At 40.7% G+C, this 24,579-nt stretch overlaps 1 protein-coding gene across 22 annotated transcripts in view; it reads left to right on the top strand.

The window, feature by feature from the left end:
* Positions 1-24,579, top strand: part of LOC123762115 (protein transport protein Sec16A) — a 76,503-nt gene that overhangs the window by 3,080 nt on the left and 48,844 nt on the right. For 17 of the 22 annotated variants that reach the window (XM_069335921.1, XM_045748446.2, XM_069335922.1 and 14 more), the window contains exons 2-5: positions 26-133; positions 4,290-7,704; positions 9,171-10,974; positions 11,119-11,363. In XM_069335921.1, coding sequence (XP_069192022.1) covers positions 26-133; positions 4,290-7,704; positions 9,171-10,974; positions 11,119-11,363 — 5,572 coding nt within the window. Of the gene's footprint in view, positions 1-25; positions 134-1,348; positions 1,473-4,289; positions 7,705-9,170; positions 10,975-11,118; positions 11,364-24,579 lie in introns of all 22 variants that reach the window. The other 5 variants (XM_069335912.1, XM_069335919.1, XM_069335915.1 and 2 more) reach the window with 1 other exon arrangement.

The raw sequence follows: 24,579 nt of genomic DNA, 5'->3' as shown, positions 1-24,579 counted from the left end.
TATTTCCCTCGACCTGTTATTTCAGATGGTCAGAGAAATGTTTAGGCAGCGCTTACGAGGTGGCCATAAAGTTGGAGGTCCGAGTTCCATCACCAGATCTCTTCAAGGCCAAACGGATTTCTCTCGGCAAACTGTGAGTTAATATAATACTGTACTGTATCATTCTGTGTACAGTATTTAGGCATTTCTGGCTGGAGGATTCTTTATACAGTAGTTTTAATTTAGTAGGGTTTTGTTTACTGACAATAACTTGAGGATGCCTATTGACATTGGTTTGAAACTGTTATGTATATCCTTTAAAGATGGCTTCCTTTTGGAATTGTGGCATGTAGCCCTGTTAACCATTTTCTCGAATGGTAGAAAAGGGAAGAGGGGGGGGGGCAGTGTTTATCATGGTCTTATGCTGCTGAAACAAAAATGTAACCACCAAAGCTATTTTAAACATTCCATAATCATTTGTTCTAGATAGTCCCTGTTGAAATTACGTCCCAGAAAATAGTTTTGATTGAGCCAATTTTCTAAGGTTTCCAGTTTTAATATTTTGCTACATTTTGGACGAAATGTCAAGAAATGTTTGAGTAACTTCAAAAGTTTTTGGGGTGTTTATAAGTTTAATGCATAAATTTGTTATCTGACACTGTTGGCTTTAAGGATTTAATTATGTAATCTATGGAGAGGTACAGTACCTTATATTAGGATTTTTTCTAGAAGTTTTATGTGTAATACTGTATCTTGAGAGCTTGCCAATATGGACATTATACAATAAATATTAATTATCATAGCTTTCTGTTGATCTTTTTTAATGTAGCACCTTGGGAGCCATTTTTTTTATATAAATTTATCAATAAAAAAATACTCTGATATCCAATATGGGGATTTTCAAGATTTTATCATATGAATTTGTTATCAATTATTAGTGTTATTGTTGTTATATATTCAGCTATTCGGGAGAAGTTCCAAGTGGCACAGGCTATGGTGAGCTCGTAACTTACCTGGCACAGGAGTGGGGCGAGTAGCACGGACTATGGTGAGCCCGTAGTGGACTTACCTGGCATGTTAGTAGTTAGTCTCCTTGTATTGTATTTGTATTAATTATTTATTACCCATGGACTGCCTACCCCTCGTACATCTATTCCTTACATTTCAGCACCTAAAGCAGCTGATCAGCCCCATATACAACCTGTACCATAATGTTTTAATACATATTTGTTTTATCTTGAAGAATGGAAAGCATAATTGCATGGTAGTACAAAAGTAGGTAAATACGACCAGATTATTCGAGTGTTATTGGATTTTAGGTCATAAAGTCGACTGCATAGGCCTAATATGACAAATTATACATCCACAGATCGTTCACAAGGTCTAGTTCACCGTTGGATACTGATTCAGTCTATAAACACACGTAACATTAAACAGAAAATTTGTAGTCACTCATGGATGCAAGTGTTTACCATGGGGGGGCCGCTTTTAGTGTGAGTATGAAGAGTGGCGTAAAGGCACCAGCAGTTGGCTATTTTTTTTAGATAATATCTATTTCGGTTCATTAATCATAATTATTTTATAAGTGTTTTCAAGGCACTGTGTGCTACAAGCTTCCTGGCCTGGTGCCTTCTTTCTTATAATTGTTTACCTTCAAGGCACTACCTGGATTATTACTGGCTATGTTGATGTAAATGTCTTGTAATCATCATGGTACAGTTCTGCACTGCATTTAGTTTTGTATGGCTAGAGTTGTTTAGCAAGCTCAATTGGTAATTATCCTAAGAATAATAATTCTGAATAATGATCCATAAAGTGGTTAATTTTTATATAAATTTGCAATGATAATTATCATATTGTCCAATTTTGAATTGTATTAAAGTTTGGATGGTCATGTGATCACATCAGTTTCACCATACTGTATATGCAGGTCTTGCATCCAGGTGTCTACTTTAGTCTCAGGTCATGGAATTTTCTTTAAATTTGCATTTTTTTTTTTTTTTTTAAATCTGCTTTCAGAAGTTAATATTGGTGACTAATCCCGAAATTGAACATATATATGTTTGGGTACTTCTTTTGTGCACTGCTGGACAGAGGTTTCAATCACGTTAGTTTTCTTTCACTCGGGTGCCTAGAAAAATATTTACTGGGCAGGCTTCCCGTCATAAAGTTTGATTCATTGAGATGTATAATCTTTGATAATGTCATTGGTGGTCTCTAGGTAAACCACCCGAATCATTGCGGATGTGAAGATATATACGGCATATTAACCTTGGTAGGTTTTATGTTAGGTGCTTTGATTAGGGTAAGAACAAACACACACTAAAGTTGTAATCTTGAAAAAGAGTTTGGTGGACCACATTCATGAATTAGGGTTTGAAGAGCTATCTGCTGTTTGGAATCTAATAATTTGCTGTAGATTGTTCCAATGTTTTCTGAATTCTAACCATGTAGGGTTAGCTCATTGGCAGTTGTGGCTATCAAGCTTATTGCTCGGTATCCTCTGAGGAGGAATACAAAGTGAATTGCAAAGGGATTCTGCTCAGCATTTTGAATGCATCCTCCATTACATAAAAGATTATTATACTGTAACAATAAAGAGTTAATATTTTTCCCCTCTCAATTCAGAATTTGACAGATCAGAAATCCTAATTGTGATTACTTTCAGTGCCTGAGATTTGAAAACCAACTTGACTATTTTGAGTGACTCGATGATGGATGAATCATGTATGTAGTTGTGATTTGGATCCGAGTTTAGTTCGGACTTAGATTTATTAGTGTTAGCGTCATCGGTAATTTACCTCAAATGTTTTGGAATTTCCGAATCTCCCTTTCACTCGGATGATAATTGTTCTGCCAGTTGCTGTTTAATTTTTTTATTTACATTGAAAATTAAAATTGATTAAAAAACTTTGAAAATATTAAGAGTATAAAGAATTTAGATATTGCTAAGCAAGCCCCTGAGAGGTCCAGAACGTTTACATTCGGGCACATGGCTAGGGGGCGGAACACTAAAGTGTTAATGGTGCAGTTTTAGGCTTTATGGCCTCATTTCTGTTATAATTGGTACTACAGTAATTGTGAATGGTTTAATTTCCAGGATAACTTGACTTACTATTCATGATTATGCTCCACAGTTTCAAAACTTTGTTTGTATGCAAGTGCCAGACACTCTTTTTGTTATTAGTTTAAGTTATGTCCATAAGTTTCCTAGGCTAGGGATGATGGTTGAGAAGAGGCAAATGATGACCATCATTTCTACAATTGTCATTTCTGTGGGATTTGTGACAGGTCTTTCTTAAGATTAGAGTCAACAGAAAACTAATCAATAAATACAGCTTTTGAAACATTTAATCACTATGATAAGTCTAAAGCTGCATAATTATTAACTTGCTTCTGAGAGCATTTAAGATTTGTAGCAAGCAATTACTTGAAGAGGTGTTAATATATCAATGAATTCTTCCCAAGTATTAAATACCCTGCTTATTTCACAAAGAGATGCAGAACGTGAGCAGTGATGATTATTGGCAGTAGCATCAGTTATACAGAACCGGAGTAATAACTTATTCTTCCAATAGGATAGACAGCAATCATTACTAACACCTGAAATAAAAAAACTAATTGTTCTCCCAAAGTCCAGTAGAGACAACGCCCTCATTAGAAGCAGAGGTGACAGCAACAAAATCACCGTGGCATGGGTGTACATAATGCCTAGTAGTAACTAGTAGAAAGGATATGTGGGAGAAATAATAAAGAGCTTTGTGAGAATTTTCGAATATAAATAAATACAGTATGTCTGCTATGTTGCTAATCCCAACTACACTTGTGTTAAACACATTTCAGGAGCTACACGTCTTGCACTTTGATGCAAGACATGTAGCTTTTTATACTCGTCATAAAAATCAAAGAAAATGTAAAGGTGTGTAGAATATGCAACCATCAATTATCTCTGAACAGATTCGAGGAAAATTTTGTATTGCTAGCCAACACATAAGTTATATTATAAGATATAAACTATCACTTGGTCATTCCTTGCCTATCTTGTGCCACCCCACCTGCACTTTTAACTGTTTTGCTTTTATGAATAGCTAGCCCATGCACCTGCTAAATTTGATTAAACTCTTGCAGGCAAACGTCCTTTTCAATACAGTTTGCTCTCGACAGGGCATTTTCCTATACGTGTGTGTCAACTATAAAATATCAGTTAATTACAAATATAGTGTAATTATTTACAGTGAGCTTTGGTTTATTTATGCAAGGTATGCCACGTAATTTTGTTATTGTTAAACTATTTCTTTTTTTCTTTTTAGGGTAACTTGGTTGGATCACAGTACAATGCATCTATTCCGCCTTCTCAGTCTGGTCCCACTCAGCAGCCTAGACAGCCTGAAGAACAGCTGCAGCAACAGCAGCAGCTGTATCCAACAGGAAACAGTGGTTCAGGATGGGGAGGTGATAGTTCAGATGGTGCATGGAACTGGGGAGATGGAGATGCTTGGTCTTGGAATGCAAATCAAGCCAATAATCCTCGGTATCAGCAGGTGAATCATCGGCAGCAACAGCCACTGTTGAGTCGGCGTCATCCTCAGCAACCATCGCAGCAGTATGATCAGCAGCATGCTTATTCACAACATTTGCAGTATACTTCACAGCATCAGTTCTCTAAAGCAACACAAAATGACACATACAGTAGTACGTCTGTGACTGGTACAGCTTCATCACTTGACGAGAATCGTGTTCCTACAAATAATCCACAACATCCTCAGCCTCAACTACAGCAACAGCAGTATGTCAATGGCAATGCACAAAATGGTCAGGGAACTGATGACTGGGGTGCAGATAATTGGGGTAATGACTGGGGCAATGCAGAACCCTACAACAACAACAATAATAATAATAAACCAGCTAATTATGCCAAGCAAGAGAATCGGCAACAACACCAGGATTACCACAGCTACCAGGAACATCAGCAGCAGCAACCAACTTGTCAAGTTTACCCTCAACAACCGCAGCAGCAGCAGCAGCAACTGGCTCATCAAAACTACCCACAGCAGCAGCAGCAACTGGCTCATCAAAGTTATCCACAACAACAGCAGCAGCAGCAGCAGCCGTCACAACGCCAAGAATACCACCACCATCAATATTTTCCTCTGCAACAGCAACAAGAGAATGCACATCAGCAGTTAAATCCAGATCCTGTAGTACATCAACAGTTAAATAAAGACACTGTAATACATCAACAGTTAAATCAAGAGCCTGTGCATCAACAGTTAAATCAAGAGCCTGTGCATCAACAGTTAAAGCAAGAGCCTGTGCATCAACAGTTAAATCAAGAGCCTGTGCATCAGCAGTTAAATCAAGAGCCTGTGCATCAGCAGTTAAATCAAGAGCCTGTGCATCAGCAGTTAAATCAAGAGCCTGTGCATCAGCAGTTAAATCAAGAGCCTGTGCATCAGCAGTTAAATCAAGATCTTCAGCAACAATTTGAAAACCAGTATCCGCAGGATTCCCAGCAAGAATATCGGCAAAACTTTAATTCTCTTCAAGAATATAACCAGCAGCAACAATATTCTGAGACTACTAAACAATATGTTGATGAGGATTGGGGTTGGGGAATTGATGATTGGCAGGTAAATGGACAGACGGCAGAGCACCGAGAAAATATTCATCAACTTACCAACCCAGCAGAGACCCAGCAACCTGCTGGGTCTCTGGACACACTCAAGTCTCAGCAACCTCCAGAGTCTTGGCAACCTTCAGAGTCTGAGCAGCCTGCCAAATCTCAAAATACTGCAGATAGTTGGCAACCCGTCCAGATTCAGCAAAAGGACCTTCAAGCAGTACACAATAATAATAATCAGACTATTCCTAGTGAAGCAAAACCCCATGACCATCCACAGCAGGGTAGTGCGGAAGCTCTGAGGACTGCAAGCAGCAGAGATTCGGCTGGGGATGGATGGCCTGATTGGGAAGGAGAGCATGCCCATGGGATAAAAGCAAATAGAGATTCTATTCAACACATTCAAACACCTGAAGAACAAGCAAGAGGTTTCTCTTCGGTGATAACGGCTTCGTATCAAGGTGACGAGGCACACAAGGCAGAATGTCAGGAACCGCAGCAGCAGCAACCGTGGGATGATGGTTGGGGTCACAGAGATATTAGTAACCATTCAGATGATGCTGGTACTGCTGTTCCTGATAATTTTACAGCAACACAAGATAGTTACATACCTACCTCCAGTGTTCCTCAAAATTATTCTACCTTATCAGGTAGTACTACAATGTTGGAACATGTCAAGCATGACTGGGAACAGGAATCAATCGAGACATATGATGTGCAAAGAATAACTGATGGGTATGTTAAAAATTTGGAGACTCGGCCAATCTTAGAACAACAGAACATCCCCATGCATCAAGTGGAGACTCAAAGTAGTAACACCAGTACTAACAACCCATCATTAGAAAGTTCTGTTGCTCCTTTACTTATGGCAGAGTCTACTGTGTCAGGTGAACATGAAGCTCCTGCCATGCTGAATACTTTGGATGACAGGTGGGGTGATGGTTGGGGAGAGGCAGAAGCACATCTGGAACCAGATGAAGTAATTAAAGTTTCTAATAAGCCTGAAGTGCATAGCCAGGAAAGTTGTCCTGATTCTGAACACGTGCATTCACATGAAACTCGGCAGCTTGAACAACTGCATTCACTAGATAGGGAGATGAATGTATCTATTGCCCCTGTACATAGTTATTCAGATTTTTATCCTCAGAATACTGCAGAACGTCAACCACACACGGAAGAAGAAGAAAGTCATCGTGCTCAGGAAAGGAATGAAAACAAGCCCAGTGAAGAGCAGCAGTACCATGATGGTTACAGTAGTGGAGCTGTGACTCAGTCAAGTGGATGGGATGATGAATGGGATCAAGAAATTGTAATTACAAAATCGGAGGACACATCTCCACTATCCAGTAGGGATGAAACCTGTACTTCTGATAACTCCAAATGTGAAATGGAATATGTAACAAAAGGTGTAGATAATCTAACTCTTTCGGAAGATACACATGATCCCAAGGAACCCCTTGCTCTTTCTACCGAGTCTCTCCTGCAGGAGCTTCCTCCACAAACACTTCAACATCGGCATTTTCTTACTGAGGCTCCACAGCAAGAGCTGCAACATAACTCTTTGTTGGAACAGAATGTTTTACTGGATTCAGAGTCCCATAATCAATCAAGAACTGAATGCTATGAGTCTCCACAAAATTATGACATTGGGTATGTGCCACATAGTTACCCGCAGGCACCTCAAGAATCTACCAGTCAGGTTGATCTAGCACTCAAAGAGCTACATTTGAATTATCCCTCTATTCAGCAAACCGAGCATGAGCAAAGACAAGAGCAGCAGCATCAATATGAGCCACAAAATCAGTATATGAAGCAAATAAATCAACCCTTGCCTTCATTGAGTCCTAAACCTACATCAATAAATCCACCAAATGAACCTGAAGTATTGCCACAAGAAAAACATTTTCAGCCACCTACATCATCTCAGCCTCTCGGTCAGCCTGAAGCCCATCCACCTGTTGCAGGTCACAGTTACCAGCATCATCGGGATATGAACCAAGAGATTGTGCAACATCCATCGACCTTAATTACTCCACTGCCTGATCCCCTTTTCTCGAGAATTCCTGATGGGGCATCATCTATTCCTGAAGTACCTCCTGTTGTAGGTAGGTTCCTGTTGCTTTTAATATCATAATGTTGCTGCTTCTGTTTGTTGTTTTAGGTCCCTTGTATTATGCCTATTTGCTAAATGCATATTTCATTATTTCTGATGAATGATGTACCTTTATATCTTGGATTTATATGCACGATATATTATTTATAGTAGCAATGATCATTCTTTTGAGCGTAATGAATGAATAGTATAGCCAGCTGTGAAAGGTTAGATAGTTGACTGCCACCTCAACCTAGTTGACTTCAACCTTCCATGGTAATGGCACTATCTGGCATTATTGGTCTTTGCCAAAATACATGCCGTGTTTCTTCTACTAATTGCACCTTTACAAACTTTTCATTTTCATTCTCTAACTTTTCCACTTGCACCATTCTCATTCTGTCTTTCCTTCTTGGTTTCCTTATCTGGTGTGATAGGCTGCACATCATTAACACTGATGTACAGTCTATCAAGAAATTGAATTCTTGAATTCAAGAAATTCAAGAGCTGGATTCAAGATTTTCATGTGCTGGATTCAAGAAATTCAAGAGGAGAATTGAAGAAATTTGTAGAGCTCTTCCCCTTCCCTCTCTCCCCCCCCTTTCCCCCAACATTATAATGAAAAGGAAAGAGAGAAGGGAGAGGAAGAGTGAGCTAGAGGAAGGGAGGTGGAGGAGAAAAGGTGAAAGGGAAAATACAGATATATAGAAGGGGGAGAGAGGGGGGGTATGGTTGTCGGTCAAGGCCCCTCGGTGGCCTAGGCAGGCCTGTATAGGCTCTGGCCTGCTTCTGCTGAATCCTTTCAAGTGAAGTGAGAATACTCTATCTCCATATCAATGTACAATTGCTCATCTTATAAGGAGGAACCAAAGACTAAGCCCTGCCTACTGGAGCAAGCCCCCGGCTACCTAACTATCACACCAGACAAGGCGGCTCGTGTGATGGAAAGATAAAGGCAACCATCTGCAATTAGCAGAATAATACAGGGCAAGGTCGTCTGAAACGACTTGACCTCTGGCCAATGTATGAACATTAACACTTCTGAGATATGGCTTTTGAATTGTCAAAGACCGACAGACTGGCAACACAATTTCCCTGTAATTGATTTTAAATATATTAGATAAATCCATTTATGGTGTTACAACGTCCCTACACTGCATGGATGGGGTGTTCCCCAATAAAACATACAGTATCTGCCATTTAATTTCAGACTTCATTAAAATTACAAGGGGTTGCTATAGATGGCAATATTTTTTAAAGCATAGCACTTGGGTCAACCTCGACTGGTCTGTGACACTCCCTTACCTACATGTTTCACATTGGGGCTAGCCTCGCCCAACTTTCAAGTGTCTGGCCTAATTTGTACACACACGCCCATACACAAGTTATATTTTATAGATATAGATATATGAAATTAATTATATTTTCAGTATTGTGCCTAAGAATTGCTCATCCTTATCAAGAACATTTTGTTTTCAGGCACAGATGATGATGAAAGCAGCCATATAGAGGATGTTTATAGGCCTTTAATAATGAGTGCTGGCCAGCAGGTATCTGAGCGTCCATCCTCCTCTCAATCTGTTAGCTCTCAACCAGGTTGTCTTTCCTCTCAACCTGTTCGTCCTCCATCTTCACATATCTTTCCCGATCGTCCAGCGTCTAACCAATCTGCTCACTCTGTGCATTCTATTCATTCTGTTCGGTCAACACAGTCAGCACATTCTACACATTCATTCATTAGTCAGAACCAGGAAGTACCTTTAGCAGAGAAGTCTAAAATTCCTGCATGTCGGTCATCTCTCAGTCAAATTGGTCAGCAGGAGGAGTGTGCTACTGTTGTGCAAACAAATTCTTCTGTAGATCTCAGTACAGATGGCACAGCTTCCCCATCTAACCATTCTGTAGGCCCACCACCAGTGTCTGGACCTCTTGGGGTAGTATCAAGTTTAAAAGCAAGAAAAGGTAGTCCTTTCCAACCCCCTTCTGTGAAGCCGTCTACCCCTGGCATAGCCTCAGATGCAACATACCAATCACAGTTTTTCTCTTCACCCCAAACTGCTACCACCAGTACCGTTACTTCGGTGCCTGGCCCAGCCTTTCCTGATGTTAGTGCTAATCTTGAAACAACTCCTGATAATAATGAACAACCCTCTGATCCAGTAAAAACTGGAGTACCTCTTTGGTCTGCCTCTGAAGACATGTTAATTAATGTTAAGTTAGCTGTTGTTTCCCCCTCTGTAGATACATTTGCCTCAACCAAGTCTCAGCTGTCTTCTAACATCATTCCTTTAGTAATACCTGGCATGGTGAAGGAAGAAAAGACTGAGCTAGATACACCCACAAATCAACATTCTGCTGCTACTGTTCATCCAGAACCTCCAGCTGCTCATAGTGCTAATTTACAAGCTGCAGTAGTGAAACCAAAAATTCTATCACTTTCCAACATGTCTGCTATTCCTACTGCACCACATGTTTTAGATCTATCACGGCCTTCAAGATCTACAATTGAGCCTAGAGGTGATGGCTCTCAAAATATAAGCGACAGACCAAATTTTAGCCGTATGGTTCCTGGGGAATCTAGTAAAGGTGAATCCACTACTGTATCTACTTATCAAGCTCCATCTATAGTTCCATCCATGCCATCAGAAAGGGTTGTTACGGGGAATGATAACCCTCAACCAGTGCTACCAGTACGAATAAAACAGGAGCCACCAGAAGTAAGATCACCACCTGATGGACCATACACCAGTAACTTAATGAGTACGGGTGCTTCTGTTATACCACCAATTAGAAGCGAGACCATTGGTTCAGAGGAACCTACATCACGTAACTTCACTACAACAAATTCTGGGAGCCGTTCTGATTTAGCTAATGATCACAGGGCTGACAGGGGTGGTCGTTGGGAAAGAGACCACTCTCGTGACAGAGACAGTAGAAGTGATAAATATCGCGATGGGAGCCGTGAGCATAATAGAGATTATTATCGTGATGATTCTCCACACAGCAGGCGTTCTTATGATCGTGACTATGATAGGAAGTATGATGATGACAGGAGACGCTGGCGAAAAGAATCTGATGAAGAGGAGGATGGTGATCGAAGATATTACGAATCTCGAGATAGACGTGAACGAGCATATAGGGATGAATTGGACCGTTATAGTGATCGACCCATAAAAGAAGAAGAAAGATCACATTCTAGAGACAAGCGCCATGATTATCGTGAGAGGCCAAAAGATTATTACAGGACTTTTGATGAAGATCCTTACTATGGAAGAGGAGACAGGTTGGTGCCTTGCATATACAGTATAAATAAATATAGTGTTTTGTTAATTTGGTTATTGGACATACTGTATTATAGTTTTTGATTTAGTGTTAGGCTAATTATTTTATTAAGGTATTTTAATTTTGTATTTTAAATTTGTTTTAGGTCTCGACCAGTATCACGATCTAGTAGTATCAACAACCTAGACAATGATGGTGAACGCTCAGTTCATTCTCATCGATCCCGACACGATTATTATGCTCGACATGATCGTCGGGACTCCCACTCGAGGGACTCGGATCCTAGAGACAAGGATGCCCCATATACCAGAGATCCTAGGGAAAAAGATTTCTATCAACGTGGATGGGATACCAGAGATCGTCGGGATACCCGTTACTATAACCAAAGGGGTGAGTATCTGCCAGTCAAATATTTAATATTTTATAATTTACTGAAATTTAATTTTTTACCACTAGTGTCATGCTCTGTAACAGTAAACTAAATTGGCTAATTGCAACAAGACCTCATTAAACATGCTGTTGTATTGGCATTTGCTCAATTTCATTTTTTTACAGCAGTTATTGCTTTTTTATCAGATACAATTCAACATTCACTAATATTAAAAAAAAATTTAAAAAATACAATATGGAGGAAAATATTATGTTACTTTTGTGGTGAAAACTCACTGCCCTGTAGCCCCTTAATAGCCAAGAGTGATGTCTGAAGGAATTTGTATGCTGTATGCAATTTGTATATTAATTACAAATAATTATTTTAGTTTGAAAATATTGTACATCACAAGTTAAAATTTAAATAATATGAAAAAGTCAAACTCTACTTACCACCCTTACCAAACCGAAGTTAACCACCTCTGCCATACTTGAATGAACTTAGCAACCTTAATTTTGAGTACCAGATTACCTGGAGACCTTACCCACTGTTGATCCTTCACTGGGAGTTCTGACCACAAAATGATGTACAGTGGTACCTCTGTTTACAAATTTAATCTGTTCCCAGACACGATTCGTAAACCAAAACAAATTTTTCCATAAGAAATAATGTAAATTAGATTAATCCGTTCCACACTCCCAAAAATATTAACTAAAAAATACAGTACATTTCATTCATAATACTACAAATATTTTGTACTACACTATGTACAAGTTATATCTTACCTATATTGATGACTCTTGTTGGCATATGGAAGACGGTGAGGGGGGGGGGAGAGAGGTGTTAGTGTTTGGAAGGGGAGTCCACCCTTCCATTATAACGTCAGGCAGTGATGACATTTCTGGGGTACTCTCTTACATTTTGCAGGCATACCACTAAGCTCTGGTTGTGGCTCACTGCTTGCTTGTCTTACTAAGAATCTGTCTATAGACACTTGTTTTTTCCCTATGTTTTAACACTTGTCTGCAGTGAGACATTGTCTCACTTTCAATGATCTCTTGTTTTTCCTCTGTCATCATCCTCTCATTTATTTCTTAGGTTCAACCTTACCACTGACTTTCTTGGGACACATGGCGTGATATAAAATAATTATATTTATGTTCAAAACCCCCCAAAAATGAAAAACAATGAAATTCTTTACAAAGAATTCAAGTGCAATCGTCACTAGGCGGGAGGCACTGGTAAACTGAAGCTCACCTCGCCCATGCCACCAGGAACTGCGGGCTCGGTCGACCCATACGTGTATCAACAAACTCGGCTAGTGAGACAAAGCTTGTAAACCGAGTCAAGTTTTTCTAAGAAATTGAGCTCATAAATAGAAAAATTTGTAAAGTGGAGCATTCGTAAACGAAGGTTCCACTGTATAGGGATTTGTGTCCTCGATTTTCTAGTCTCGTACTTACCTTGAGTTGGTCTTGGGGCTTAGCATTCCCGCGGCCCGGTCATCACCCAGGCGTTGCTGGACTGGTCAACCAGGCTGTTGGACGTGGCTGCTCGCAGGCTGACGTACGAGTCAGCCTTGTTGATTGGGTATCCTTTGGAGGTGTTTCAAGAATTCTCTCTTGATTACTGCGAGGAGTCGGACAGTTATGTCCCTTATGTGTAGTGGAAATGTGTTGAACAGTCTTGGGCCTCTGATGTTGATAGAGTTCTCTCTCAGGGTACCTATTGCACCTCTGCTCTTCAACGGAGGTATTCTGCACATCCTGCTAGGCCTTCTGGTCTCATGTGGTGTTATTTCTGTGTGCAGATTTGGGACCAGCCCCTCTACTATTTTCCATGTGCAAATTATTATGCATCTCTCCCGCCTGCGCTCAAGAGCATACAGATTTAGGCATTTTAGTTGGTCCCAATAATTTAGATGTTTTACATAGTGGATTCTAGCAGTAAAGGATCTCGGCACGCTCTCCCGGTCAGCAATTTCTCCTGCTATGAAAGGGGCTGTATTTGAAGTATTCCAAAGTGCAGCAGTATTCCACTCTAAGAGAGCACTAGCATCTTGAAGAGTATCATCATTAGTATAGCATCTCTAGTTTGAAAAGTTCTTGAATGCTGTACTTGAATACTTATTTGTAGTACTGTACTTGAATAATTATTTGGCAAGCCTCATGTGTGACAGCCATTGGTATTGAAATACAGTATGTATATTATCAGTATGTGAACATGCATCAATAAGATCATCAATGCTGCTTAAATTGGAACCATATTTAAATTTTGGTTTGACCACCTTGTAACCCTCTTCTTCCTCATCCTTAGAGCGAAAAACACACTGCAGTCTCCTCCCCCGTCATCATCCCTTTACCTGGATCATTGGTATCACACAGTAGTATACATTCTCAAACATTTTCCAGGTCAACATCCTTACCAACCTCTGGTCTCATAAACTGTACCTTATTCAAGCTTTAGCTTTGTTGTGAATTACTTCCTTTTTTAATATTTTAAAATATCTGAAGTTTTGTTTCCTTCTTCCTCGCCTTTCTCATCCATGAGATCATTTACCATAGCCACACTCAACATATATATTTTTGTCATTTATGATATCATCCCTAGATTGGATCAGAGAAGCAGTGTTTTGTGGTAAAGAATATTCCAGCGATTTCCTATTGCACTAAAAAAGCCTGCTGGTTTGCTCGGACATTTAAAAAAAAGTGTTCAATTGGCTTTATGGAATTGAAGTCAACCAGTATTTTGCAACATGAGTTAATGTCTTTTTTTGTAACAGGATTACAGTATTGCAGTACATTAGTAAAGTCCTTATATTCAATTCATTCTTGATGCCTTGTTCTTTACTTTTTCCTTCATCAAGGCAGTAATGTCATAAGTACTGAAATATTATCTAGATATCTCGACTGCCTTCATACCAAAGTCTTGAAGGAACACTTGGTACATTTGCCAAAGATTTATACACACTAGTTAGGCAACACTGGCCTGGCCCCCAGGCCAGATTTGGGAATAGAAAAACTCCCAGAACCCACTCCAGGTACAAAACTGAATGTCCTGTTTATGATCTGACAAATTTTGTTGGTGCATGAGGGAAGAATTTGCACTCTTTAGTCGCCTGACTCCACAAGACACAGAAATTAGATGCTGGTAAAGAGGAGACGTGTCTCTGGTTTAGAGAGATTTAATAGCAATATAATACAGTATTGTATATACATTTGTAGCACAAATGTGTTTTTGTACAGAAGTGAAATATTAAGTTTCAGATTTGTTTTCTTTCTTGCAATTTATCTTGTGATCGTGAACTAATTTTGTCATGAACTGTTGTTGCAAATTTTGTTTACAAGCAAATCACCGCACCAGACAATAGTTTGATAAGCAACGTTATAAGTAATGGTAGTAGTGAGATAGGAAATTTAGGATAGAAGTTAGTAAGAACTTTGTAGACTTGAGAACTGAAGTGGCACTGTGTACTTATGCAAATACCTGGAGTATATGGTATAAGGAATATGCTGTAATAAAGACCATGTAAACTGCTCTTGGTGTTGAGTCCAGCTTGGAAAATAGTGTGATGAGACAAGTCAACTTACCATATTACACATTCAGTATTAGAATCTGTTGTACTGTAAGTGGGTTTTTTTACTGCATACAATTTTATAGAAAGACAGATTGTTTCACAGCAGGGTGGGGGTGAGTATGTGATTGTGCATTTTATTTATAGTATACTGTGGGGGAGGGGGGTGCCCAGCAATGCCCAAGATAATCCATTTATTCCTCCCTTTTACATTCTTTCCAACTCTTTACCCCTATTCCCTCCCCTTTATCCCTCTTCCTCCATCTTCCCTCCCCTTTACCCCTCTTCCCCTCTGTTCTGGAAGATCTGACTCAAGGTCTCCAACCTTGAACAGACAGAAATTTCCATTTATATCTATACTAGGAGGGGTATCTGGCAGTGTCTTAGTCTCCCCCCCCCTGATCACTCCATCCCATTCTTTTCCCTGGACCCCCCCGCTTTCCATTCCTCCTTCCCAACCCCCCCCCCTTTACCATCCCTTTTCCTCCAATCTTCCCTCCCCCTACATCTTTTGTAACACTTACGGGCTATTCATGCCCGTGCCACCTCTTTGGTGGCTTAATCTTTGTCAATCATCCATCTTTTCTCTATTCGTTTGCCTTGTTCGGGTAGAATGTAGACACAGTAGTCGCTTCTGTATATATTTATTGAATGAGACAACAAGGTATATATCTGCCTAGCCGAGGTCCTTCTACTCAGAGTCTGTGAGGATAACTGAGGCTGCTGGGAGCAATGGCTGGTGCTCCTCTGTCTGGCATGACGTCAGAGGCCTACTTGCCTGTGATTGGTTACATTTCAACTGACATAGAATTTGAGTATAATCTCCTCTTCGTTGCCCTCCCTCCACTCTTCCATCCATCTCATCTCCACCCCCCCCCCTCCAACCTTCAACAGACATTTTTATATATAAAGGATTACTAGTGGTACCTGGGTCTCTTCACCTCTATCCACCCTTATCTCCACTCTTCACTCCCATCTCCCCTTCATCCCAACCCCTTTTCCCCTCCTCCTTTATCCCTCCCTCTCTCCCTCCTCTCAGAAAATGTATTAAGCACTGGAACAACCGTATGGATCAGAACATATATTGCAATCACAAAAAGCTCGACAGAAAACACACTATATATTTTACCCTTGACTCCATTAAAATCACCTGGGAGTGCATTTATTTATTGTGCCCCAGACCATTACCCCTGCAAATTTAGATGAGACTAGCCACAAGCATCTGGCCTCCAACTTTGGACAGACAGAGACTATACTCTTATACTATATACTATTATAGTATAGTGGTAAGAGAATTAAAAGAACTTTATATGGGCTTTAGGTAGAATTTGGGGTATTGCATTACATGTTGCTTAACTGCCGGGTACCTATTTACTGCTAGGTGAACAGAGCATTAGGTGAAAGGAAACGTGCAAAATCATTTTTGTTCCGTACGAGAAACAATCTTGGGATCCCCACGTGAAAAGAACGAACCCAACTGTACGTTGAGATATGGCCGTCAGGTAATTAACCTCAGACAGTTCCTGCCAGAGAGCTTATACTTTCAGAATTACTTAAACCAAACAGCTGCTGATTTAAGATGTTTGCGCAAATGACTGACTGAACAAATAAAGAAGCATTAGATATAATCTTATGTAAGAGTCAGTGTCTGCAGTATTGTTGCTAAGGTGTTCAAGATAAGATTACTCCAATTACTTGCCCCCAAGGGTGAGTTTACTGTCCAGCTATAGCAGCACGTACTCTTTCCCCCCCCCCCCTGCCAGTAGTAGTTGTCATAGATTCAGTCAGCTACTCCGAACAACAAAAAGTTCAAAGTAGCACGGGCTATGGTGAGCCCGTAGTGGACTTACCTGGAACAGGAGCGGGGCTGTAACTGCGGTGAGACAATGATTGATTGATAAAGATTAAGCCACCCAAGAGGTGGATGAGACAATGGAGGCACGGGCATTAAGTAGGGCAAGAGTGAGGTGAGGAGGAAATCTTAGAGGAAGGTAAGAGCAAGGCAAAAGGTACGGAAGGGATAGGTGTGAAAAAAGGGGTGTACGGGGGTAATAAAAGGAGTAAGAAAGGAAACGTAAGAAAAGGAAGAGAAAGACGTAGAAAACAGAAAAAGGATGGGTAGGCTTATGTTAGGTCACGTTTGTTAGAAAGTTTAGAGCATTTGTATGCACTGTGAGTTGGGTAGGTTGTGTATCAGAGCCGATTCGACGAGACGGCGTCTGTGAAGAGTAGAGGCAGAAAGATTATTTCCTGCCTCTACGCGTGATGTCATTTGTATCTAGATATATAATTGTCCGATATTTGACGTTTTGGCATCACTTCTTAGACTAATATAGCCCGGACCGGCTTAATACTTGCACTTGATTTTTTTTCAGTTTGACAGTTCGAAAAGTTTTTTCTTGTGTAAAATAGTAAATTATATTGTAGAGGGTCTATATCTGGCACAAACGAGGCAGATCCTATTTACATCCAACAAAACTCATAATTTGTGTGACTTACACTTTGAAGAATCTAGCGATCCAGGTCTGTTGTTACCCGTCAGTTGGTTCCATAACTCGATAACCATGTTTCGTGACTAGTAGTTATCTTGATTTTTCCTGAATCTAAACTTCTCCAGTTTATATCCTTCGTTTTTAGTTCTGTTGTGTTGACATTTAAAACCTTACGTATATTATCTTTGACAAATGGATGAAAGGGTATAATAATCATGTCACCCCTGAGTCTTCGTAATAGGTGACATAAGAGTAATTATTTAAGGGTTTTAGACTTTAAATTATAAATACATAAACGAATCTTGTAACATTCTCAGGTGTACTCTTGATCAACAAACGTTTGATTTGGGCGTTCGAAGTGTATTTTGCATGCAGGTTAAATTTGATATTAATTTTTATAACCATAATTTTTCTGTAGTGTTTCTCTTCCTCGACTTTGTGCTAGTTGTAACATGTTAATTAAGTAAACTGAAGAGAATAATGATCTGGGGGAAGGACTAATGGTGAGCTTTAAAGCTGTATGGCGAACGTGACGAGAGGCATCGGGTATGTGTGTGTGGCTCGTACTTTGTAAATGTTGGGGATTTTGTCTATCATCTCCAGTGTTTTTAAGGTCGCCACAATCGCTTACTGGCCAACCAATAAGCTAGAAAACTCAGTCTGAGGTCTCATACTGTGGGTATGAACCTAATTCAAGCCTGAAGTAAACTGTAGGTGTATGTACAGAGAAGTGGGATACACTTCTCTGCCGACGTTGCCAGGTCATGGCTGTATACCTGTTTCCTTCTGGCCGCAGGTGCCACCACCACCAGTCTTCCTCCCCATATACCGCCACCCAACACTTTTGACACGCACTGGTTTGTCCTCATCTTTGCTCTTGCCATATTTAATGTTAACGTGGACTTTTCACCTGTACTGTGTAACTGAGGGATTTAGATGATTTTGCTACAACTGCAGAATAATTGATCTACATGGTAACTCTGAGAGATGATTGAGATCTCGTATGCATTCTACCGCGCGCTATATTCCAGCAGCAAAGCGTTCAATACAATGTAGAATCTTCGTAGTTAATAAGTTTATTAGTAGCTTAGAGATTGTCAGTAATGAAATGTATTAAACATATTGATTATAATTTAGATACATAATGATAGCAGACCAGTCAATATGACTGGCTGGAATGCATGCGCAGCGTTTGTTGTTCACTAGACTGTGACGTCACTGCCACGTGTCCTGTCAGTGTTGACTCGGCAGTGGCAGAGAGTGGACGGCTGTTTTCCACGATCTTAAATAATACTGTTTACAGTCAACATATTTTTTTTTACACGATATTAAGAGTAATTTTTATATCATAGTATTATATGTAATATATTTTATTAAAATTTGTAACAAAATATGAAAACATATTGGTGAATTGCCCTTGTGATAAGAAAAGATACAATGAGTGCACGTAAATCCGCTAAATTAATTGTGGAGTAGATAGTGAATGACAATATGGTTCAATTGTCTGTAAACGGGTCAGTGCCTGGGGCCCCACAGTTCCCCCACCCTCCCCCGATGACGCAACCCTCCCAGCTGGCTGAAGGCCCCACCATAACACACCATAACATTGAAGCCGCCGCCAACACTGACCCTCACCAGCTGGCTACCAACGGCGGTCACAAGAAACACGAGAGTACCAGCTCTTCGGGTGTCTTCAACGGATACCCAGATCAGAGATTCCCTCAACAGCATCAAGTGCCAAATAACGATGTGTGGAGGAGTAAAGGTGAGGGGAAGCCAGTCTCTCTCTCTTATGGCGGCCAAGGCTGCCTCAGTCCGCAGGAGCAGACTGTGCGGTTAATAAGAGAATCTCCCCATGACTCTAACCCACCAGAGCCAAAGCGGTCCGTCACTCGCGATCGCTGGGGTTACTATACGGATTCCAGATCTGACCAGGTGTTTCTTGGAAACACACCTGACCGTCGGGATCCCAGGGACGACCGTCGGGATTTCAAAGGAGGCCGCTTTGATCCCAGGACAGGCCGTCGGGATCCCAGGGACGACCGTCGGGATCCCAGAGGCGGCCGCTTTGATCCCAGGACAGACAGTCAGGATCCCAGGACAGACCGTCGGGATCCCAGGGACGATCGTCAGGATCCCAGGACAGACCGTCGGGATCCCAGGACAGACCGTCGGGATCCCAGGGACGATCGTCAGGATCCCAGGACAGATCGCCTTCATTCCAGGGGCGACCGCCTTCATTCTAGGGGCGACCGTCGTGACCCCAGGGACGATCGACTGGATAAATCTCGCCCAGGGCATCTTGAAGGAGTACGGGGGCTAGAATCAGAAAGGTATAATCGCGAGGACAGTGAACGAATTAAACACACGGCGGCTCGAGATCAAGAGAGAGATTGGGGAAGAGGTGTGGGCGAGGCAGACGACAATGGCAGAGACGAAGTCGGGGACGGGGAGGCCGGGGAAGAGCGGAACAGAAACTTGGACTCCCGTAAGCAAGACAGGTACCAGGAACGGGATGGTGACCAGCAAACCGCGGAACGAGTGCGAATCCAGGAGGAAGTAGTTCAGCGTACGCGAGTTAAGGAGGAAGAACTTGAGCGTGCTCAGTATCGCGACCATGAACGGGAACGTAAACGAGACAGAGACTTGGGGCGAGACCGAAATCGGGAGCCTCGTCGCCGGGAACCCGTCGGGGAGGAAACTGGCTACGACTCTGACCACTCCCGGGTATCTAGGTCGACGGCCATGGGCTACTCCACCAGGTCACTACCCAGGAGGCCACGAACAGACTCTGTGGCCTCGCATGCTTCCTTGGTCTCACATGCCTCAACTAGACCACCGCCCACCGTAGGAGGCAGGACCTCCAGTGAGGCTAGGGGTAAGTTCTAATAGAGCTGCAATCTTCGGGAAAATGTATCTGAAATATTGAAAGCAAGACCAATGAAAGAATTTCAGAGTGCCGTTACTAGGAGGGCCGCCTTTCGACATAAGAATAAACACGAGCTCACACATTACAAACGTTTAACATATATGCGTGACACATCACCACCACAACTCGCTGTGTTGCATGATAGACAAATAAAAATTACATGTATAACTCTCAAATGTAAATTGCATCAAAGCCACTCGTTTTTTTGATGGTTTGGTTGGCTGTTACTGCCTCATTCAAGCTCTCTGCTCGCCTAGCTGTTTATATAAGAACATAAGAACATAAGAACAAAGGTAACTGCAGAAGGCCTATTGGCCCATACGAGGCAGCTCCTATTCTATAACCACCCAATCCCACTCATATACTTGTCTAACCCGTGCTTGAAACAATCGAGGGACCCCACCTCCACAATGTTACGCGGCAATTGGTTCCACAAATCAACAACCCTGTTACTGAACCAGTATTTACCCAAGTCTTTCCTAAATCTAAACTTATCCAATTTATATCCATTGTTTCGTGTTCTGTCCTGTGTTGATACTTTTAATACCCTATTAATATCCCCCTTGTTATGTCCATTCACCCACTTGTAAACCTCTATCATGTCGCCCCTAACTCTTCGCCTTTCCAGTGAATGCAACTTAAGCTTTGTTAATCTTTCTTCATATGAAAGATTTCTAATTTGGGGAATTAACTTAGTCATCCTATGCTGGACACGTTCAAGTGAATTTATATCCATTCTATAATATGGCGACCAAAACTGAACTGCATAATCTAAATGGGGCCTAACTAGAGCAAGATATAGCTTGAGAACCACACCAGGTGTCTTGTTACTAACGCTGCGATTAATAAATCCAAGTGTCCGATTTGCCTTATTACGAACATTTATGCATTGATCCTTTTGTTTTAAATTCTTACTAATCATAACTCCCAGATCCCTTTCGCAATCCGACTTCGCAATCACAACACCATCTAGCTCGTATCTTGTAACTCTATCATCATTACCTAACCTCAGAACTTTACATTTATCAGCATTAAACTGCATCTGCCAATCCTTTGACCATTTCAAAACCCTATCTAGATCAACTTGAAGTGATAGTGAGTCCTCCTCCGAATTAATTTCCCTACCGATTTTCGTATCATCGGCAAATTTGCAAATGTTGCTACTCAAACCTGAATCTAAATCATTTATATATATTATAAACAACAGAGGTCCCAGGACAGAGCCTTGAGGCACTCCACTTACAACATTTTCCCACTCTGACTTGATTCCATTTATACTAACTCTCTGTTTCCTTTGGTATAGCCATGCCCTAATCCAGCTTAATATAGCACCCCCAATACCATGAGACTCTATTTTTTTAATCAGTCTTTCATGTGGCACTGTATCAAAAGCTTTGCTAAAGTCAAGGTATACAACATCGCAATCCTTACCACTATCAACTGCCTCAACAATGCTAGAATAAAAAGATAACAAATTTGTTAAACATGAACGGCCATTTATAAAACCATGTTGCGACTCAATTATTAATTTATGTTTTTCAAGATGAAGACGAATTTTATTTGCTATTATAGATTCGAGTAACTTTCCCACAATAGACGTTAGGCTAATTGGTCGATAGTTAGACGCAAGTGATCTATCTCCTTTCTTAAAAACTGGTATCACATTAGCAACTTTCCAAAACTCTGGCACTCTGCCTGACTCTATTGATTTATTAAATATGGTTGACAGTGGGTCACAAAGCTCCTCTTTGCATTCTTTAAGCACCCTAGCAAACACTTCATCCGGCCCTGGGGATTTGTTTGGTTTGAGTTTTACTATTTGTTTAAGAACATCCTCCCTGGTAACTGCTAAACTCGTCAACCTGTCCTCGTCCCCACCCACATAGACTTGTTCGGCTGAAGGCATATTGTTAAGTTCCTCTTTAGTAAATACAGATACAAAATATTTATTAAAAATACTACTCATCTCTTCATCTCTATCTGTTATTTGACCTGTCTCAGTTTTTAATGGACCTATCCTTTCCCTAGTCTTAGTACGATATAACTGAAAAAACCCTTTAGGATTTGTCTTTGCTTGCCCTGCTATGCGAACTTCATAGTTTCTTTTTGCTTTCCTTATCTCTTTTTTAACATTTCTAACCAGTTGTACGAATTCCTGTTCTAAAGTGACCTCTCCATTTTTAATCCTTTTGTACCAAGCTCTCTTTTTACCTATAAGGTTCTTCAAATTCTTTGTTATCCACTTTGGGTCATTAGTATACGATCTATTCAATTTGTATGGTATACTACGTTCCTGTGCTTTGTTTAGAATATTCTTAAATAAGTTATATATTGAATCCACATCGAAATCCCCATTTAAGTCACCTATCGCTGGGTTCATGTCTCGCTCCAAGACCGGCCCACACCCCATACCCAAGCCTTTCCAATCAATTTGACCCAAAAAATTTCTTAGGCTATTAAAATCAGCTTTTCGAAAATCTGGCACTTTAACAGAATTTTCTCCTACTGGTCTATTCCATTCTATGCTAAATCTGATTTCTTTGTGATCACTGCTCCCTAGCTCACTCCCTATTTCGATGTCATTAATTTGCGTTTCCCTGTTAGTTAACACTAAATCTAAAATATCCTAGTTCTCTCAAGACCAAGACTTTCTCGGTGTTGAGGCTCTTACTTATCATAGTTCATCTTACATAAGAACAAAGGCAACTGCAGAAGGCCTATTGGCCCATACGAGGCAGCTCCTATTTATAACCACCCAATCCCACTCATATACTTGTCCAACCCGCGCTTGAAACAATCGAGGGATCCCACCTCCAGCACGTTACGCGGTAATTGGTTCCACAAATCAACAACCCTGTTACTGAACTAGTATTTACCCAAGTCTTTCCTAAATCTAAACTTATCCAATTTATACCCATTGTTTCGTGTTCTGTCTTGTGTTGATACTTTTAATACCCTATTAATAGCCCCTTTGTTATGTCCATTCACCCACTTGTAAACCTCTATCATGTCACCCCTAACTCTTCGCCTTTCCAGTGAATGCAACTTAAGCTTTGTTAATCTTTCTTCATATGAAAGATTTCTAATTTGGGGAATTAACTTAATCATCCTACGCTGGACACGTTCAAGTGAATTTATATCCATTCTATAATATGGCGACCAAAACTGAACTGCATAATCTAAATGGGGCCTAACTAGAGCAAGATATAGCTTGAGAACCACACCAGGTGTCTTGTTACTAACGCTGCGATTAATAAATCCAAGTGTCCGATTTGCCTTATTACGAACGTTTATGCATTGATTCTTTTGTTTTAAATTCTTACTAATTATAACTCCCAGATCCCTTTCGCAATCCGACTTCGCAATCTCAACACCATCTAGCTCGTATCTTGTAACCCTATCATCATTACCTAACCTCAGAACTTTACATTTATCAGCATTAAACTGCATCTGCCAATCCTTTGACCATTTCAAAACCCTATCTAGATCAACTTGAAGTGATAGTGAGTCCTCCTCCGAATTAATTTCCCTACCGATTTTCGTATCATCGGCAAATTTGCAAATATTGCTACTCAAACCTGAATCTAAATCATTTATATATATTATAAACAACAGAGGTCCCAGGACAGAGCCCTGAGGCACCCCACTTCCAACATCTTCCCACTCTGACTTGACTCCATTTATACTAACTCTGTTTCCTTTGGTATAGCCATGCCCTAATCCAGCTTAATATAGCACCCCCAATACCATGAGACTCTATCTTTTTATCTATCTTATAAACACCACAGCATGTGTGATGCGTCTTCGTTAGGCAAAGTTTATCACTATACACTGAAAGCAATACTAAATACAGTATTGTGATTTTATGCTTTAATAACAATTACGAACAATGCTTGCTTTTATGTGAGGTTGTTTAAAATAATATATCCACCCACAACCAAATAAATAAAATCAGGGGAAAGCGCCAAGTAATTACGCCTATATAGCACTTCGAAGGGGTTAGGATAAGGATTTGGGATGGGACGGGTGGGGGGGGGGGGATATGAATGGTGCCTCAACCACTTGGACGGTCGGGGATTGAACGCCAAGACATTATCAAAATTACACATGAGCAGCACGGGGCCCTCCCCATTCTTCCCCCCCCCCCCCCAAAAAAAAAATGAAGCTACCTTGTTTTCAGTAGGTCGTGTGCAGCATAGCTATAACCAGTTAGGCTTGGCTATACAACCCAATCTACACCA

The sequence above is a fragment of the Procambarus clarkii genome, chromosome 34, assembly GCF_040958095.1.
Source record: "Procambarus clarkii isolate CNS0578487 chromosome 34, FALCON_Pclarkii_2.0, whole genome shotgun sequence".
In the NCBI taxonomy this organism is placed as follows: Eukaryota; Metazoa; Arthropoda; class Malacostraca; order Decapoda; family Cambaridae; genus Procambarus; species Procambarus clarkii.
The sequence above is the reverse complement of the archived record's forward strand: the minus strand, read 5'-3'. Positions and strand labels throughout refer to the sequence as shown.